Source organism: Chiloscyllium punctatum, chromosome X (assembly GCF_047496795.1).
Source record: "Chiloscyllium punctatum isolate Juve2018m chromosome X, sChiPun1.3, whole genome shotgun sequence".
In the NCBI taxonomy this organism is placed as follows: Eukaryota; Metazoa; Chordata; class Chondrichthyes; order Orectolobiformes; family Hemiscylliidae; genus Chiloscyllium; species Chiloscyllium punctatum.
In genome coordinates, this window is record NC_092791.1 from 31,359,724 (window position 1) to 31,381,129 (window position 21,406).

At 41.3% G+C, this 21,406-nt stretch overlaps 1 protein-coding gene across 1 annotated transcript in view; it reads left to right on the forward strand.

The window, feature by feature from the left end:
* The window catches only part of marchf9 (membrane-associated ring finger (C3HC4) 9), a 55,309-nt gene extending 50,252 nt beyond the window's left edge, over positions 1–5,057 (forward strand). Inside the window, exon 4 of the mRNA XM_072567270.1 lies at positions 4,222–5,057. Within this exon, the coding sequence (XP_072423371.1) occupies positions 4,222–4,544 (323 nt within the window). The 3' untranslated portion in view covers positions 4,545–5,057. The remainder of the gene's footprint in view (positions 1–4,221) is intronic.
* Positions 5,058–21,406: the final 16,349 nt, after the last annotated feature.

A 21,406-nucleotide genomic window follows, 5' to 3' on the forward strand; every position in this document is an offset into this window, starting at 1 on the left:
CTCAATTTATCTTGTCTTCTTTAGTTGTCATTTTGGCTCAGTTGGAAAAATGTTTGGCCTCTAAATCAGAAGGTTGTGGGTTCAAGCCCCACTCTAGGACTTGAGCACATTATCTACGACTATCACTATCCAAGCTGATGGAATGCTGCTCTGTTAGAAGTTCTGCCCTTTAGCTAAGATATTAAACTAGTGGCCTGAGATATTAAAGATCCACTAAGGTACTCTTTGAAGAAGAGCAGGCAATTTTTCTGCTGTCCTGGCCAACATTTCTCTCTGAACTGACTCTGGCAAAACCAATTAGCTGGTCATTCATCTCACTGCTGTTTGTTAGTATTATCTTGCTGTGCGCAAATTGCCTGCTGCATTTGGCTTTATAATATGACTCTGTGTTCCAAGCAATTAATTCAGTGAAATGTTTCTGAGAGATGTGATAAGGCGCTATAAAATTGCAGCTCTTCAATTTCTCTTCTGCCTTTTTTCAATCTCAGTATCTGGCACTGTTGGTTTTCACCTGAGCATTCACCATTTAAAAAAAAAATACAAATTGCTTGTCAACATGTCATACTATCTAAGTTTTCCTGAGCATGTGCAGAAAGGACTCAAGACATCACGGGAGTAGAACATTCCTCCATAAAGAATTATTGACAAAGAGTGGGCCAAAGCTCCCATGTTGCACTTCACCATCTGAGCCAATTTAGTGGCCTAATTTTGTAATCCCATTCATAAATAATAAATCAGATTGCATTTATTTGTTACTCTCAAGCACAGTCGAAATCTGTCTGAAAACTGTCCTATCATTTTACTTTTATGTCCAATGTAATTTATATGCCAGTCTTTTACAAAAACAATGTTTATGAGCTGTGCAATACAAACTCAGCAAGTCATAACAAAAGGTGATTTGGATTTACAACCAGGAGCCCCAGGTTCATCCCAAGCTTTTCTCAGTTTGACAGTCTTACCCGATGTTAGCTGACTGAGAAAGGGGCAATGGTAGGGGGGAGAGTTTCCTCTTCTCCCCCACTACATGTCTGCACTGTGCCAGTTGTCTGTTGATCAGTATTAAATATCCATTAGGAATAAGTAGTGATTCAGTTACAATGCTGTGGTGGCCTGCTGACCATCATATGGCTAACAGCAGTTCGGATCAAGATTCTTGGGTTATATAACCAGAAGTCCCACTGAATCAGACATGCAGTGGAATGACATTATCACTAAATAAACAGATCACCAGTGGCATTGCTTATAGTAAATCTGAGAAGACATTGTGTCATAGTGACAGGTGTATGATATTGTAAAATGTATCATAAAAACAAACAGTGTCACATTGTGCTCGATGTTTCTGCACAGATGTAAAGGGACTGTCTTAATACCTTTTCTGTTAGTTTGGTGATGCTCTTTTATAAGACTGCAAAGTATACTCAAATCCAGCAATGGAATATTGTCACTCTGCTTGACAGAATCACTGCAGTCAGAGCCAGGCAGATCAATAGACTGGATGATATTGGTCCATCCTCTGCAGGGCTGTCAGTTCTCTGAGATTCTGTACAGAGCAGTGTAAGAATTGTTAAGCTCCATGGGGACATAAGGGGGCCTTGAGATTTTGTTTCAGTCCACACAGAACAACAGCAACAACCTGCATTTATATAGCAACTTTTTAATACAGTAACACTCACCAAGGTGCTTCACACGTGTGTTAGCAGACAAAAACATGACACCAAGTCCACATGATTTTAGGACAGGTAACCAAATGTTTGACAAATGAGTTAGGTTTTAAGGAGTGTCTTAAAGGAAGAGAGAGGGCAGCAGAGAGGTTTAGGAAGGGAATTCCATACCAATGAGTAATTCCTCACCATTCCTCATGCCCGTGGAAGACTCTTCTGGATGGTGTTAATATCTGAAATTCTGCATCCCACTTTGCATTGGGCCAAGGTCAATAATTATCTATTGCATAGTTGCCAAGTGGCTGCAAATGGTGCACAGGCTAATCTGTTCAAGAATTCCCTTGTTCTCAACAGGGTTGAACCTGTTTTATTAGAGTTTATTTCTGACCATAGTGTTTCATCCCAACCAATATAGCAAGACCTCTTTGAAAATAAGTTGGAACGAGAAGATTTTGGATAAACTGATGACTGGTAAATGGAGCATATGCACAAATCAATTGTGTGAAATTGTCTGTGAAATTTTCCCAACAGGATCTGATTTAATGCTTTTACATTTGCAACAACTCTTGTGTCTAATCATGAAAGATGACCTTCAGTTTAAATAGTCTGCAGTTAATGCACCATATCAGCCTGACCTTCTCCATACAACATCCATTGGGATTTGTTGTCTTGTATACAGTAATTCAGCTTTGCCTTGAGGCTAGTCAGGACATTCTCTATGGAACAGCAGGTGACTTTTTGGATACTAGTAGCGCAACAAGGAACATCTGCAAAAAGAGAGATAATCAAGGGCATGAAAAGGCTATTCAGCCCATTGAAACTCATCCCTTTAGTACCCAAACTCCCCAGCCTGGTATTGAGCTACATTTTCATGCCTTCTAATGTTTCAATCTCTATGCTTGTTAAAAAGGCAAATCCCCACATTTCAACAGGTATAGCCATCACCCTTTTTATTTGGAAATACCTCAAAAAAATTGCCCCGGTATCTGTTTTGCAATTAATTCTTGAAGTTAAATTTGAATGGAAGTTTTTTTTATAAATTTCACACTTGCCATAGTTTTGAATATCTTGAACCCCCTTGGGGTTTGCAGGCTGTATTGTTTTAGATCCCCATCCTGACTCCAGGCTAACCCTCTCAGGAATCCTGTTTTGAAGCTTGTTGACATAGTGAAGCAAATTCAACAATATGCTCATCTGATCATATAGGCTTTCAATGCACAACCAGCAAACAACTCCAAAACACAGGACATAATTAATTCTCCCTGCCTTTACCACCCCCCCCCCCCCCCCCCCCCCCCATTGTTCCTGGCTGCCACTCCAAGGCAAGGATAATAATGGAGAGGAGAGGGGAAAACTGATTAAAAGGACAGCTATTAAAAATTGTTGTGTGGCAATAGTGACTGAAGGGTGCAGTGGGTCGGGTCAACAGACAGCCACATCTTGTAAAGTACTAAATGGGATTAACCTTACTCTGTTGAAACAAGAGGAGGCTGAACATTTTATATTAACAGCATTAGTGCAGGTCATACTTGCATTTTTCATAAATCTTTATATACAAAATCAAATTACATTTTCTCCAGGGATTTAAGGCCACAGATTTTCCTAACTGTTCATTTTATAGGATCGGGCAGGAATTGTAAGGGGGCACTAATTAATCTCTGTTCAAAAGAACGATGGTTGCCAACTCTGGCTGGGTATATTCACAATCTGCCATACTCCCACAATTGGTCAATCCTCCAGATGGTTCTCCACAGATAACTGGAAAGTGTTAACCAATTTGATTCAACTTGTCTTTGGATGAGACAATTTGTTCTTGATAGCTCCCAAGATTTTGATAGCTAATAATTGAAAATGTTCAAAACTTAATAATTTCCCTGAGGCTTTTTTTGCCTTGGTTTTACTTGTAGCAGTGTCCTGTTGATTTAATCTTTAATTTGTGGAGAACTTCAGGGCAATCCTGGAGAATGGGAAACCCATTATGGAACACTAGATTCCAAACTGTATCCTTTTTTAAAGAAGTTTTACTGAGTAATGGTGCTTTGGTTTTTGTTCTAATCTGGGCAGAGAGTAATTTTTTAAGTGCCCCCTTCCTTAATTTACCTTTGTTTGTGGGGTTGACTTTGTGTAGAGGCCTTTTCTGAATGCTTACTCCATGAAACAGACACTCATGAAGTTGCCTTGATATTGGCTCTCCCTCATTTAACCTAGAGTCTGCAAAGCCTTCAAATTCATGCAAGTCTTACTGTCTTAATTGTAACAGAGAGAGAGGGCTATCTGAGTTGTCACCTGCACTCCCATAAAAGGCAATATTGCCTTATGGATAAATCATTATCTCATATTGAGCTCATGCTTTGTTTCCTCTGGTTTATTAATCTTCGTAAATCAATAAAGGAAGTAATCTGATGACCCAACTAAATGGAATTCTGAATGATTTTGCAGGTCAAGTATGGCCAGCTGAATGGGAGTTGAACCACATTGTCGGCTCGGGATGTGTTGGCTGAATAACATAATGAATGACACTGAAGTTTTTGAGTTTAAAAATTTGAACACTCTTTTCCAGGCCTCATCATTCATGAGGGATCATCTGTGTACCGAATCTTTAAGCGCTGGCAAGCTGTTAATCAGCAATGGAAGGTACTGAACTATGAAAAATCCAAGGACCTAGGGGAAGCCATTAGTGGGACAAGCAAGACAGGGGGAAGAAATTCACGGACGAACCATTCATCAAACAATGACAGGAGTTCCACTCAGCGCACTGGAACCATTTTGAATCATCACTGTGGATATACCATCCTGCACATTCTCAGCTATCTGAGGCCTAACAACACTCAGAATGGTAACAGCTCAAATAGAGAGCTGGTCATGCGAGTTACGACAGTCTGAAACGAGATATAAAGGAAAACTTACTGTTCACAAACTTTACAGACTCTCCACAAAAAAAAACCACCACCAGGGTGGTGAAAGGATATTAACTGAAGTCTCAGAATGAAATCAGTAAGCTTGGTGTGATGGAACGAAAAATAGGCCTGGACACAGGCCCCAGCCTCTACGCCTGGAATTCGCCATCTTTGTTTTCTAAACTTTTTTTTAAAAAAAATCTCACTTGAAGAAAGCTCAGAAACCCAGACCCAGTATTTTATAAAGGAGAGAAAAAAAAGAAACAAACTGAATCAATGAATAATGGAACGCAAAAGAGTTTGTTTAAAAACTGCCCCCCCAAAAATGTGCAATAACGAACATCAGTTCCAATATGCTGTGGGATCTCGGCAATAAGTTATCTATGTATTTCACCTTTTAATTTAATGCATGTCATTGTTTTCATCTCCTCCCACCTCAAATTGGGAGAAAAATAATTTATATGCAAATGGTGGTCTGCAAATAAATTTGTTTTTTTCAGGTGGGTGTCCTCAGAGTATTCAGCAAATTTTAAATATAGGTTTGTGAAGAATTTCTGGATTAATTTATGTACAATGCCCAATGTGCCACTGCAACCTAGTGTAACCTATCTTGGTCCCACAAAGTATACAAATATTCTCATTAGAGTAGCCTATCATGGTGTAACAAAGTGTACATGTCATATTCAAGAATGGCTTCTCTTGATAACATATTGCATTCTATCTTGTGCAGGGCACTTTTTTTAAACATACATGAATACAATCCAGGGTAAGGTTCCTATATATATTTGAACAAAAGATCTAATTAGCAAACAGAGGACTTTAACACAGACTTGTTAAAACATGTCTTGTATTAATATCATACAAGCATAATTCAACCCCACCAGGTAATTTGGCTAAATCTTCTTTTCAGTTTCATTTTATCTATTTAGTTTGACTAACGTTTTCTCTGTTGATTGGGTTAGACAGAGGAGATGATAGTGCACCATAGTAAGAACCCAATCTCTCTGTGCAGAATGTGATCTTATGAGACTCAGTAAATATTGATGGGCAATTGGGTTTGATTTCATGACTTCCCAATTACCAATAATAACCTCCCATTCTGCCTGTATGCTGTGTGGAGCTGGAGGTTGAGGGTTCATGCAACTGACATCTTGAAACTCTAGCAGGTTGGAGATCTGTACAGCTGGAGAAGTGACAACTTTGGTCTTTTTTGCCCACAATTTGTCCACTAAATTGGCAGTGAAGGTGCCCAATGAGCAGCCTGCAATGAATGACCCTCTATCTTGGCTGAAAGAAGTTTAAAAAGTGAAACAGAGTGGCATGGTGTTCAGGCTGTGTGGAAAATACAGATGAAGGTCAGAAGTGAAAATACAGTGCAAGGCTACACAAGCTGGAAAGCCTTCAAACTAAAAGGATGTTAATGGAAATCATGATGTGAGTCACATTGATTTAAGAAGCTAATAAAGTGAAGATGTGTTGCAATGAATTTGCCAAAAAATGGAATACAATATCTCAATCCAGCTACAAACTGATGCACCTCCAAATACAGCAAAACGTAGACAATATCCAGGTTTGCGCAAATAACATACACGCCACATAGGTGTCAGGCAATAACCGTATCAAATGAGAGAGGTCCTAAACTTAGGCCCTTGACTTTCAATGGCATTGCCATCACTAAATCCCCCCACAACTATCAACATCCAAAAGACTACCATTGACTAGAAGCTGAACTGGACTAGCCATATAAATATTGTGACTATAAGAGGTCAGAGGCTAGGTATCCTGTAATGAGTAGCTTGCCTCCTGACTCCTCAAAGCCTGTTCTCCATTTACAAAGTACAGGTCAGGAATGTGATGAAATAGACTTGCCTGGATGACTGCAGCTTCAACAGTATTCAAGAAGCTTGACACTATCCAAGACAAAGCAGCACACTTGATTGGCATAAACATTCACTCTCTTCAGCATGGTTGTACAGTGGAAGCAGTGTATACCATCTACAAGATGCACTGCAGAAATTCATTAAGGCTTCCTAGACAGCACCTTCCCAATCCATGACCACTACCATCTAGTAGGAAGAGCGAGATAGTTCTAAATTAGGATTGTGTGTGACTTAGATGGAAACTTGTGGATTGTAGCGTTACCATGCATCTGCTACCCTTGACAAGGATGTTGCCAGGATTGGAGGATTTGAGCTTTAGGGAGAGGCTGAACAGGCTGGGGCTGTTTTCCCTGAAGCGAAAGAGGCTGAGGGGGGACCTTACAGAGGTTGATAAAATCATGATAAAATCATGAGGGGCATGGATAGGGTGGGGTGCAGGGTCCAGAACTAGAGGTTCTGTTTAGGGTGAGAGGGGAAAATTTTAAAACGGATCTGAGGGGCAACTTCTTCACACAGAGGGTGGTCTGTGTATGGAATGAGCTGCCAGGGGAAGTGGTGGCGGCTGGTACAATTACAACATATCAAAGGCATCTTTAAAGGTACATGAATAGCACGGGTTTAGAGGGATATGGGCCAAGTGTTGGCAAATGGGACTAGATTAGGTTAAGACATCTGGTCAGCATGGACGAGTTGGACCGAAGGGTCTGCTTCCGTGCTGTACATCTCTATGACCTTTTAGATAGTGTCCATGATGTGGAGGTGCTAGTGTTGGACTGGGGCAGACAAAGTCAAAAGCCACAAGACAACAGGTTATAGTCTAACAGGTTTATTCAAAATCACAAGCTTTCGGAGCACTGTTTCTTCGTCAGGTTTTAGATAGTAGAAATTGCAGGTTAGGAAAATGCTGTTGAAGGAGGTTTTGAGAGTTGTGGGAATGCATCTTGTAGATGGTACACACCACTGCCATTGTGTCCATGGTGAAATGAGTGAATCTTGAAGCTGGTGGATGGGATGCCAACCAAGAAGGCTGCTTTGTCCTAAATTGTGGACAGACATTGGGAAGGTAAGAGGTGAGTTACTTGCTTTGGATTCCTACCTTCTGACCTCCTCTTGTAGCCCAGTATTTATGTGGTTAGTCCAGTTCAGTTTCTAGTCAATGGTAATCTTTTTATGGACCCAAATGTTGATAGTATGATATTCAGCAATGGAAAAGCCATTGAATGTCAAGGAATGATGGTTAGATACTTCTTTAGGGTTGGTTATTGCCTAGCACCTGTGTGGAACAAATATGACTCACCATTTATCAATATATCCCCACCTCTTTGGGAGGAGATAGCCGAGTAGCATCATTGTGAGACTAGTAATACAGCAACACAGATAACATTTTGAGGACCCAAGTTTGAATCCTGCCATGGCAGATGGTAGAATTTGAATTCAATAAAACTTGGGAGTTAAGGGTCTAATGATGACCATCAAACTATTTTTAGTTGTTGAAAAAATCCATCTGGTTCACTGATGCCCTTCAGGGAAGTAAACTGCCATCTTTATCTGATTTAGCCTACATGTGACTCCAGACCCACATCAATGCAGTTCATTCTTAACTGCTCTCTGAGCAATTAGATATGGGCAATTAACACTAGCCTGGTCAGCAACACCCACATCTTGTGAATGAAGAAAAAAGTGCCTAAACCTGGATATTGTCCAGGTGTTGCTTCATTTGGATATGGACTGCTTCAGTATCTGAGGAGTCACAAAAGGTGCTGATCATCAGCGACATCCACAATTCTGACCTGAGTCAAGTCTCAGAGATGATGCAAGATGGCGCTGGATATGGCCGACTCTTTGCGAGCTCCTGTGTGCAGATCTAAGTTTCCTATTTCCTACAATCATTCTACACTCTTTAAACTTCATAATTTTAAAAATTACTAATTATTATTTACTTATTACTAATTATTATTTACTTAGCTATGCTATTTAACTATGTGATCTGCCTGTATTTCTCGCAAGACAAAGCTTTTCACTGTGCCTCGGTACACGTGACAATAATTTCAATTCAATAAACACATAATCCAGGCTGACACTCCAGTGCCGTACTGTTAGTGTGTTGCACTGTGAGAGGTGTCATTTTTTTGCATGAGACAATAATCAGAGGCCCTGTCAAGAGCATGTAAAAGGTCTTGCTGGACTATTTCGAAGAACAGCAGGGGAAGTCTCCCAATTCTGAGGAAGGGTCACCAGATCTGAAATGTTAACTTTGATTTCTCTGCATAGATGCTACTAGACCTGCTGAGTTTTTCCAGCAACCTCTGTTTTTGTTCCTGATTTATAGCATCTGCAGTTCTTTCGGTTTTTATTTAGTATTTAACTCACTGCCACATCTCTTTGAGGCATGCCCACCTTGAAGATCTGCTCCTCTCTCTGACAGGATTTCAATCTGTTTCAATCTGTTCTCCAGTCCACTGACATTAATTTCACTGTCATTCCTGGTGTTTGATCAGGTATTTGCTAAAACTTGTTTCCACAGCCAAATCACATTCCCAGTGACTGCCTCTGGCTCAAATTCACCCCAAGTGGATTTCAACTGAAGTTTCATCCCTTGTGCTTTGAATCCAGGAACATTCCTTGTTCCAGTTCTACTTTGGCTCCCACCCACAACTCTTTCTGCAAGATATCGATAATGCTTCCCTCTCCTGTCCGAAATTGGAAAAGTTAATCAACCTCACTTCCAATTTCCACCCTGGCCTCACTTTCACCTGGTCTATCTCTGACTCCTCCCTTTCCTTCCTCACCATCTCTGTTTCCAATTTTGGGGATAGACTGGCCACTAATATCCACTATAAACCCACCAATTCCCACAGCGACCTGGACTATACATCCACGCACACAGTTTCCTGTAAAGACTCCATTCCATTCTCCCAGTTCCTCCTTTTCTGTCCAATGAGGCCAACTTCAACAAAGGAGTGTCCAAAATGTCCACCTTCTTCCTCAACTGAGGACTCCCCAGCACTGTTGCCAACAGGGCCCTCAACCGGGTCTGACCCATCTGCACTTCTGCCTTCACCCCCTGTCTTCTCTCCTGCACCAGCGATAGGGTTCCTCTTGTCCTCACCTACCATCCTACAAGCATCCACATCCAGAAGATCATCAGCCACCATTTCCACCACCTTCAGCGAGATGTCACCACCAGACATATTCCCCTCCCCTCCCTTGTCCACCTTCCGCAGAGACCATTCCCTCCGGGACACCCTGGTCCACTCGTCCTTCACTCCCAACAATCCTCCTATAGCCCCACGATACCTTCCCCTGCAATCACTGAAGGTGTAACACCTGCCCATTTACCTCCTCCCTCCTCAGTAACTGAGTGCTCAAACGTACCTTCCAGCTGAAGCAGCACTTGACCTTCACTTCTCACAATTTAGTCTACTGCATTCACTGCTCACAATGTGGTCTCCTCTACATTGGGGAATGAAGTGTAGACTGGGTGATCGCTTTGAAGAACATCTACATGCTGCCTACAAAAAAAGACCCTGAACTTCCAGTTACCTGCCAGTGTAACACACCACCATGTTCCCTGGCCAACATCTGTCTCAGGCTTACTGCAGTACTCCAGTGAAGCTCAGCGCAAGCTGGAAGAACAACACCTCATTTTCCGCTTGGGGACCCTGCAACCCTCTGGAGTCAATATCAGGTTCAATAATTTTAGGGCCTGAACTCCCCCAATGTCCTAGTCCCTGACAACACACACCAGGCCTTGTTATGACATAGTCTGCCATTAGACACTACCTATTGTTAGCCACAAACAATCTCCATTAAGAGCTATTCACCCTCCCAGCCAGATCATTACTGACTCTTTTGTTTGTTCAACTGTCCTTCTCTCTCTTTGGGCTGTATCCCTACCTAGCATTTACTCCTTAGCCCCTCCCCCACCCTAGCTTCTGCATATAAACCACCATTTTCCTAGCTAGTGAGGAAGGGTCACCTGACCCAAAATGGTAACACTGATTTCTCTTCACAGATGCTGCCAGACCTGCTGAGTTTTTCCAGCAACCTCAGTTCTCCCAGTGTCTTGCTAATATTTATTCCTCATTCAACATCTGATTCTGATCAGAATCACATTACAGTTTGTGGGAGTTTGCTGTGTGCAAATTGTATGATATGTCTCCTACATTACAACAGTGATTACACTTCAAAAAGTACTTCATTGCACTTTGGGACTTCCTGGGCTTATTCAAGTTTTCTTTTTCCTTTACTTCGACAGCTATCCACTTGTATTTCACTAACCATCTCGTACCATTCCTAATCCAGGTGAGAAAGTTCCAGTCTATTAAAATGATCTCCCATGTATGCAGAACCATCTTTGTAGTTTCTACAGTTGCTGTGTGTCATGTCCACCTGAGTTGTATAAGCCAATGAGGTTCCAAGTTTTCGTTTCCAGTCTGTACTGTTTGCTGGTCTTAGCTTTGAAGTGTAGCAGAGTTTCTATTAAAGTCCCCTGGGTTAGGTAGGAGCATGGAGTCAGCGAGGGTTCCCATCCTCCTGATCTCTGTTTAGTAAACATGCACAGGGACAGACATGGAACAAGTCTTTGGCACAAGAACCTTTTATTGAATTTTATTGAGATTTCCCTGCAGGACCATCTTTCAATAAATCTTCTGCACATCATATGACCTGACATGGTTGCTGGTGATGCCATCGGTTATCCTACAGGTGCAGTAGTATCTCCCTATCTCTGAACCAGGAGGCCCGGGTTGAAATCCCACCTGCTCCAGTGGTGTGTAATAACATTTCTGAACAGATTAATACCTGCCATCAGCGAACCAATTGCTGGTGCTTTCTGTAATGCAACTGAAGCAGCTAACGTGTAGACATTGGGTTGATGGCATGAGACTTGAGTGTGCTTTCCTTTCCCTACATAGTCAGAAAGCTGTCAACTCACGTGTGAAGAAAGGAAATTTTGAATGGTGTAGTAGGCCTGAAACTGGGTAATAGTGCCCTTGGCATAGGTTTAATGCTTGAGAAAAATCAGGAGAGACGGAACAGACAAGTATTACAAAAGGTGGCCAAATATTGGCATTGTCTTGACTCTGCAGAATGCGTTGTCAACCAAGACAACACCAGGTCTTTGACACCTCCTTCCTCCAAAACATTATCACCACTTTGTAAAACAGCAGATCACCTCAGTCGTAACAGCATTTAGATTCAGTTGCCCATCAGCGACTAAGTAAATCTGAGATGAGATAGTAGTTTCTTTTCAATCAGCAGTTTACAGAAATCCAGACACAGACAAAATGCCTCTGAAAGCTAGTTTAGTCAGGCCTTTTTATAATACGCTGGAATTCCAAAACAGTCTACTAATGACAACTGGTTTCCTTTTCTCTGAGTAATATATCTCACTGTCTCATTTTTGGGATGATTTTCTGTTTTTCTTCTGTCCTGCACACTCTAGCCTCTCCTGAAAAGTACAGATTTCTGGTTTGATTTCACAGTCATTGACAGTTCTCTGGTACCTTGGCCAATTAGTCTTTCTTTATGTGAGAATCTAAACACCAAGTTCTGGCAGACTGATTCACCGAAGGTTTGGGGGCATAAGAAAGCCCTAACCAAGTCCAGCTCAGAATGCCCCAGAGACACGTCAATTCGTCAGGCAGCTTATGTGGTAGGTTTGCCTGGTACTTATATCACATCAGTTTTGATGCTATCAGGTTGGAAAATATGTCTTCTCTTCAATTTGGGGAAACAAAAATGATGAAGAGAGAGCAGTTACCAGCCCACTCCAAAATGTTGATGTTCTCAAAGCTGTTCTTTCACGTGGCTGCAGTTGCTCAATACACCAGTCATGAGGCTACAATGGAAGAAAGAACTAGCCCAATATTATAATCAAGTTCTGGATCCTATTGGAACCTCTGGTGCTGAAAGTCAAAATTTCGATGGAAAGCGCCTAGAGCCAGAATGCAGCAGGGAAATCAGCCTGTTTCTATTCATTGTCATTCTAAAAACTATAAACCCAGTACCAGTGTCTCAGCTATGTAGCACTGTCTTACCTCACTACTTGTGCTGTACCCTGTTTGCTAATAAATTTCGCATGCACAACTCATTTAATGACCGTTTCACATCATGAGCAAGGAGCAGCCTTTCTGTGCAGTAAACGTTAGACTCTCCTGTGTCCAACTATGAGTGTAATTGAATCAAAACTGAGTGATGCAGAGTGTTGGGTAATGCAGAGTGTCAGACACTGCCTTTCCACTTTGGCCACTGCATTGGATGGGACAGAATTGTCTCAAGTCATTCAAGACCTAAAATGAGCTTATGACACAGTCTAGTATAGTTTCTATCAGTTGTAACGGTACATTTAATGCGAACAGATCAACTCACTCCAGCACATTAATTCTCTTGGGTTATTCAATAAGGATGATTCATGAGAATAAAAAATATTAGGTGCATCCTGGGTTCTACTTTGTGTTTGGAAATGAAAAGAAGACTAGCATTCATATAGTGCCTGTCACGATTCTAGGACCTCAGACAACTTTACAGTCAAAGAAGTACTTTTCAATTGTCACAGCTGTAATGTTGAAACATGAATGTTGGAGACAAGTCAAGTGTTACTGAAGTAGTGAAGGGGAATGTAACTTCATTCAAGGTCAGACCTACTACAAGTTAATTCATGGAATAAGTCAAGTTACAGATTGTTAGGTGTTTGAAAATTTCTGGATATAGATCACTGCAAAGCTATTTCACCAAAATCAATTGACCAAGCTGGCAGGTGGTATCTTTTTCATTCCGATTAATTTGCATTTGTAACAAATTGTGGCATCTGGTATGTGATTTTAAAAAGTAACAGTGGATTCTTTTAGTATTGTACACTAATAATCATTCGCTGCTAGCCCTTTAACACCACAAGTCTGAGTTGAAAATCCTGACAGTTGCTACTGCTGAAGTCAATCAGAGCACAGTTGTCAATTTCAGGCTTCAGTTCCGTTCTCTTTTTAAAATAAAATCAGATTACATCTGCAAAAAGGGTCATATCTCAAACATGACACTTGTATATATGCACACACATATATATTTATGTGTATCTGTACAATTTGTTACTTTAAGGATATTTGCCATATCATGGGCAACATATCTGCTGCTAAGACGGAGAATAATTTCTTTAAAGCCACAAAGTCTATTTGTTTTTATGTAAACAGCCTCTGGTCATTTACAGTGTATTTGGTGTAATTGAAGAAAATGTCTGTGGTGAAGTCAGAATCAAATTGAGCTCAAGGCTGCCAGTCAGAACTAAGAATGAAATCCCTGTGTATTTCTTTTTGAAATCCAATCACTCAGAGAGAACAGAATGGTTGACTCCTGTGTTCAGGTGTTTTGTATGCAAGATGTACTGCTTTTAAACATACTTCAGGCAGATCTCCTCGTTTGCTGCTTACAATGAGTTATAATGATATGACAACAGTGATGTTATAAGGTGTAATAAGTCCTACAGGCAGTAAGTATGACAATTGCAGGTCGGGTGCACCTAACCCCTCTCTTATGGCTTTGTTTGTAGGAATTAAAACAAAGTACCAGGAAAATAGAATTTTAGGGTAGAAGATAATTGGAACAGGATGTGTCCAATTATTTTTATATCAACTCTATTTTAAAGTCAAATGTTGTCTTTTTTTAAAATTTCAATTGATTTTGGTGTTTATAGTTCAACAAGGCTCTTGATAATTTGGAAAACAGAGCTGACAGAACATTGGAAATTCTCTACTGTATTGTACAGTGAATTGGAGAGACACAAAATTGGGTACTTCAGTCTCACCACTGCTGGGAGGGCATACTTACCATGTGACATGTTTATATACGTAAATTCTTTATAAAGGTGATGATGGGCATTTATAAAAGAGAAAAGCTGAGAAAGGTCTGACAAAAATATAACAGCAGGAAGTGAAATTTTACAAACAGCAAGTGTATGTAGATGTAAGATTTTAAAAGTATTATGGATATGGAGAATGTTGGGTAAGTCCTTTTACCCTTTAAATGGATTCATAAAGCTGGAAACAGTAATATTTGATAATTCACTGCATTGATTCATCTCAAAACATTAACCTTAAATACCCATAAGAAAAACACACACTAGTCTCACATATGATAAATCTGTGCATAACGTTTTATGAGGAAGCATAAAGATGGCTTCTCCAAGCCTCACTATGTCACCGGGTCCAAAAGGTAGCAATAGGTCTCATTCTTTTCAAGTAGACATCTCTTTCTACCATTCTTGTTATGAACTGGTTCATGCTGGATGCAACAATATCTGATGGTTTATGATCTTCCAGTTGTTCAAACTAATTGCCAAGTAGAAATAAGAGACCCCATGCCTTTTCACACCACAGTATTACTTCCAATCGTGGCCTTCCTTGACCCATAGCTTTGTTGTAAGCAACCTTTGATTCATGCTTTTATATAGTGACATCTTTGCCTGTTATGTTGCAGCAATCTCCTGCTCTCTCACTACCCCCCGCTGTGATGAAAAGCTTGTGTTTTAAAAGCTTATGCATTTCAATGTCATTGATTCTTTAAGCCCAGTATTTCTCATCTTATTTATGTGTTCCTATCTTTACAGCACCAGGTCCTCAGTCCTGAAATTCTTCTTTCTCTAATATAGTCTTGTCTGCATCATTGAGGAGAAAACACAGGCTTTGAGAACATGATTTACACCAATTCCATTTATATTACTGTTCGTTTTTGTTCAAAATAAAAGCAATGCAAAAACACATTGAAATTCTTGCTGGGAGCGCACAGCAAGGGGCAGGAATCCAATCCAACAGTGCAATATGTGGAATCTGCATTAATGCCAAGGCACAGGTTTCTGTTTCTGATTTTGCTAACAGGAACCTTGTCCACCCTGGCACATTCCCTAATTATGTTGTTTGATGCTGAGTGACCCTTATTAAAATGGGATAGTTGAGAGGTGGAGGGGAGGAGTACGTTGCAATGCTGGCTTTGCAAATCCTTTCCTTAATCAATCCATTCACATTTTAAAAAATAACAGTTAAAGGATTAAAAGTAAATCTGGGACTGAGTGGGGAGCTTGATTCCTTTTGAAATTGCCTTGAACAAGACAATTCAAATGTAATGCTTGAACAATGAAAGATTTACAGAGCTTGTGGAAGTTCAAAAGATAGCCAATAAAAAGTGGATGACACCTACGTAAGAAACACCATTAAAAATTCCCAGAGTGGAGTAATTTCTGAACACTGAAAAACTAACAAGCGTTGAGGTTTAAATGCGTTTTTCATATTATTTTTGAATGAGGTGCTTATTAAATTGAGACGTGGCTCCATGGCACCAACAGTTCTAACCATAATTTCATTCAACTTGGAAAGCCAAGAGGAAGACTAGCCCTTTCAGCCACCTCTACCATTCAACGAGATCATGGCTGATCTCATCTCTCAACTTCACCTTCTTACACTAACACTATATTTATTAATACCCAAAAACGCATCAATTTCTTTTTTTTCCCCAATATACTCATGACTCAGCATCCAGAGCTCTCTGAAATACAGAATTCCAAAGACAAAGTGAAGAAACTTCTCACCTTGGGTCTTAAATTTCTGATCCTGAGATTATGACCCACAGCTCTAGACTCTCCAGCCAAGGGAAACTATTCAGCCGGCAAGTCCTCACTTCATTTGAAACAACTTTAAGTGAAGCCTGGTTTCCCGTAGGAATCCAGAGCCAGAATTAGGTTTCTTCAGACATTTCTTGCCTGGAAAAACCAACGTACGAGTTGAAATAGTGTCCCATACTGGTACAACATTGTGCATACCTAGCTGAAATGAAGTGTAACTCAAAATAGATCCCTGAATAAAACCAAAATACTGTAAAATTTTAAATTAGACAATCCTCACCAGTATGTCTTAAGTAGCCCCTCTGACCCGGGATTGACTTGATTCCACTGTGGCTTGATGGGTTCTGAGAAGACTGGTAAGTCCAATGCGCACTCTCCAGGCTGCCATAAGTGTACAAATGTTGCATGGGACATCAGTTAGCTGAGTTGCTCAGAGGATTTTTGCACACTTTCCACCAATTCACCTGTTATCTCACGGGCTATAAAATGGCTTCTCTGTCTCTCCGAGCTTCGAAATTGACGTTTCGGGCAAAAGCCCTTCTTTTGCCCGAAACGTCGATTTCGCTGCTCTTTGGATGCTGCCTGAACTGCTGTGCTCTTCCAGCACCACTAATCCAGAATCTGGTTTCCAGCATCTGCAGTCATTGTTTTTACCTCCTCTGTCACACCTACAACAGACAAGGGAGTCAGACTCCCGTACAGTATTTTTCACTCAAAAAGCCTGGAGACGAGGAAAGCAATTTTACTTCACTTACGTGCAGTAAAAGTAAAAAAACAATCAAAATCAGCTTAAGTGAAGAATAAATTGAGCCAGGCTAAAATGAAGTTGCCTTGATTACTGTGTACATGGAACCAAATTAAGTCATGGGTCTGATTGCTCCTGATGACACCACTTCATGGTGTCTCCTGGTACACATGATACATAAGAACTAGGAGCAGGCTGTCCGGCCCTTCAAGCCTACTCCTCCATTCAATAAGATCATGGCTAATCTTTTTGTGGACTCAGCTCCACTTACCCATGTTTTCACCATACCCCTTAATTCCTTTATTTTTCAAAAAGCTTTAAAAGCAATTACTGAAGTAGTGTCAAATACTTCCCTGAGCAAGGAATTCCATATATTAACAACCCTCTGGGTGAAGAAGTTCCTTCTCAGTTCAGTTCTAAACCTGCTTCCTCTAATCTTGAGGCTGTGCCCTCTTGTCCTAGTTTCACCTATCAGTGGAAACATCCTATCTATTTCAATTTTGTATGTTTCAATAAGATCTCCCCTCACTCTTCTGAATTCCAATGAATATAATCCCAATCTACTCGGCCTCTCCTCAAAAGACAACCCTCTCAACTCCAGAATCAACCTAGTGAACCTCCTCTGAACCCCCTTCACTGCCAGTACATCCCTTCTCAAGTAGGGAGACCAAAACTGCACAGAGCACTCCAGAAGTGGCCTCACCAGCACCTTGTATAGCTGCAACATAACCTCTCTGCTTTTAAACTCAATCCCTTTAGCAATGAAGGACAAAATTCCATTTGACTTCCTAATTACTTGTTGCACCTGCAGACCAACCTTCTGTGATTCATGCACAAGGACACCCAGGTCCGTCTGCACTGCAGCACGCTGCAACTTTTTACCATCCAAGTAAGAATCTATTTTGCTGTTATTCCTACCAAAATGCACAACTTCCCATTTCCTAACATTGTATTCCATCTGCCAGACCTTTGCCCTCTCATTCAGTGTATCTATGTTTCCCTGCAAAGTTACACAGTCCTCTGCACACTTTGCTCTGCCACTCATCTTAGTGTCATTGGCAAATTTTGACACTGTACATGTGGTTCCCAACTCCAAATCATCTATATAAATTGTAAATACTTGTGGTCCCAACACCAATCCCTGAGGCACACTAGTGGTCATTGCTTGCCTGCCAAAATAGCACAATTAATCCACACTCTTTGCTTCCTGTCAGTCAACCAATCCTCTATCCACACTAATAGTCTACCCCTAGCACCATGCACCGTTATCTTATGCAGCAGCCTCATTTGCGGCACCTTGTCAAAGGCCTTTTGGAAATCTAGGCGCACTACATCCACTGGGTCCCCATTGTCCACCTTGCTTGAAATGTCTTCATAGAATTCCAAAAGGTTTGTGAAGCATGACCTGCCATTTATGAGCCCATGCTGCGTCTGTACAATGGGACAATTTCTTTTGAGATGTCTTGCTATTTCTTCCTTGATAACAGACTCAAACATCTTCCCCACTACAGAGGTTCCCAATACATCTTCCCCATCTTTCTCAGTACATGGCTTACGATGACATGTGCACAACCAGGAAGCGCTGAGCTCTCATGCGCACCACAGATTAAAGCTCCCACCTGCTGAATTTAAAGATGAAGATGGTCATTTTGTTTAGGGAGACAGCCTAAAAAGGATAGAGGTGTAAAACCATTCAACAGGAAGACTTAAAGCTGGGACCTTCACAGATGCGATTAGCAAACTGAGTAAAAAGATATTGATAGGAAGGGTTTGGAGGGATATGGGCCGGGTGCTGACAGGTGGGACTAGATTGGGTTGGGACATCTGGTCGGCATGGACGGGTTGGACCGAAGGGTCTGTTCCCATGCTGTACATCTCTATGACTCTATATTAGGACAGGTGACTAAAAACTTGGTATAAGAGGAAGGTTTTAAAAAGCATCTTAAAAAGGCAAAAACAAGGTAGAGTATGGTAAATATTTGTCTAACCTATACCCGTACAAAATATCTTAGGACATTTTACCACATTTAAGCTGCTACATCAAGACAAGTTGTTGTTCCTTGTGTTTAGTGGTGACTTAACAGAAAACTACATGGGCTCTGAAGATTTTCATTTGATTTGAGGGATGTCTCACTGCACTGGGTGCTGAAGCTCGCATTAATTCAGATGGAAAAAAATTCTTCTTCTTGGATTGAAGTCAACTTTGTTACAAATCAGTATCAGCAGTCTTGGTGCATTTGGGGTCTCTAATCACAGAGCTGATTATGTTTAAAATAGAACAAAAACCACCAATCTGCTTTGGGCTTCACACAAAAGAAACTATTTGAGACTCTGCAAACACTGTGTAATTGCATTAGTTATTAATTATGGGATTGCTCCTGACGTTCTCCCCAGACAGTAAGATAGTAATTACCTGACACAACTGCCAAGATCAAGTGACATTACAAAATCCCTGAGACCCTCATTCAGAAGATTTCACAAGCTCCTCTTACATTCAAAGACATTATCCTCACTCTGCCATCTCTCACTCACTGCTTGTGGTAAGTGCCATGTTCTCTTAAATGACATAAGTATCCCAAACATGGTCTTTTTTCATTTCTTGTGGGCACTTTCTAATTCTAACATTATATGTGGGGCGGGGCTCAACAGGTAGACCTTCTGACTCAGAGGCATAAGTTCCACACCAGAGATTTGAGCAGAGATTTAGACTGATCCTGCAGCACAGAACTGAGGGAATATTGCACGCTGAGCTGCCATCTTTCAGATGAGATGTGAACTGATTACCTGTCTAGCTTAGGTGGATGTAAAGCTTCCCATAATATTATTCAAAGAACAACAGAGAAATTTTACTTGGCGAATATTTACCCCTGAACATCACAAAAATTAATTAACTGGTCAATATCTCATTGCTTTTTTAAGAGAGAGTGCTTTTTTGCAAATTGGCTGCCATGTTACCTACATTACAAGAACCTATGTTTACAACAAAACATCACAAGGCACTTTACAGGAGAAATATAAAGCAACATTTGACACCATTCCATATAAAGGAGATCTTAGAGTAGATGACCAAAGGTTTGGTCAAAGAGGGATGTTTTAAGGAGTGTTTTAGAGAAAAAAAGCAAATTAGAGAGTGAGAAGTTTAAGGAGGGAATTACAGAACTTGGGGTCCAGGCAATTGAAGGCTAATGGTGGAGCATTTAAAAATCAGATGCTCAGGAGGCCAGAGTTAAAGGAGCGCAGGCATTAAAGAGTTGTGTAATTGGGGGAGATTGCAGACATATAGAGTTGCAAGGCCATTGTAATAACTCAGGAAGCCCAACTGGAAAGGAACATTGTTTATTGTTGAACACCAAAAGAAGAGCCACTACTCGTGGCACACACTGGCTAGTCCCAACCCAGGACAGTCAGTTCTGCAGGTTTTTTGTCCTTCTATTCACCACTGCCAGTAAATCAGCCATGTCTCCAATTGAATACTTCACATGAAAAACCCTTTAAGAATAATGCAAACCATCATAAAGTGAGGGAGAGGTAGGGAGAGTGGGAAGGGGCTATATAAAAATTGAATTGTAGGACTGATAAAGCACTATATCCACGGACGTGCCCACCTCTGTCTAAAAGCATCAAAAGCATTGGTGGACACTGTGTGCTCCCTCTCCAATGACACCTGGGCACGAACACAGCCACATAGGAGGGTCAGACAGCCAGCAGATATGACCCCCTCCCACAGCCTGCTGCCTGGACCTGTTTACTGCCAGCCTGGTCAGGCCAGGAGCACACCCACCAGGAGGTCCTTCAGTCTGCCCACACCCCTCTATACCGATGTCCAAAGATCAGGAATATGGAGTCTGAAGTGCAATCAAAAGCACAGCAAAAGATTTCTCAAACCACTAAAAAGGGGGAGCAATTTTCCACAACCATTAAAATACATGGACTTCACAGCACCACATGTAGGACATTCCCATGAGGCAGTTCAGGTTGTGGGGCACGGGCTCCTGAGGGAAGTTTAGGACCTTGGGGCCAATGTGAAATTCCATCCAAGCAGGGGTCAGCAGTGACGGGATTCCACCGCACACCTGTTTTCAGGTGATAGATAGTCCTGGCCACAAACTGGATGTCCGCTGCCACCCTGTCTGCCATTTCCTGTGGCAACATCCAGGCCGGAGCCTCCGCCACCCAGCACATTCCTAACTCTGGATAGCCCCATGGCCACCCTCTCCACTAGCCACTTGAACTTTCGATATTGAAGATGCAGATTCTTGAGCAATGGCTCTCTGCTGACACATGCTGCTCCTGATGGCAGGAAGACCTGGTGCAAGTTGACTATTTTCCAGATATTGATCAGATGCTGGTAAACGACAGGCAGCATCCTGAGAGAGACTTGCAGACTCTTGTGGTCAATAATCAAGAGCTGCATGTCATAATTGAGGTCATGCACACAGCAGAAAAAAATACATCGCCAGGGTGCACCATCTGGGACATATTGCTGCAGGGTCCAAAGGTGGAAAGACACCACCAGAGTGCAAAGGCGTACCAGCGACTGAATGTTCTCCTCAATGGGGAGACTCAGTGTCTCTTCTTGTTCCAAGTTAAAAATCACACAACACCAGGTTTCTAAT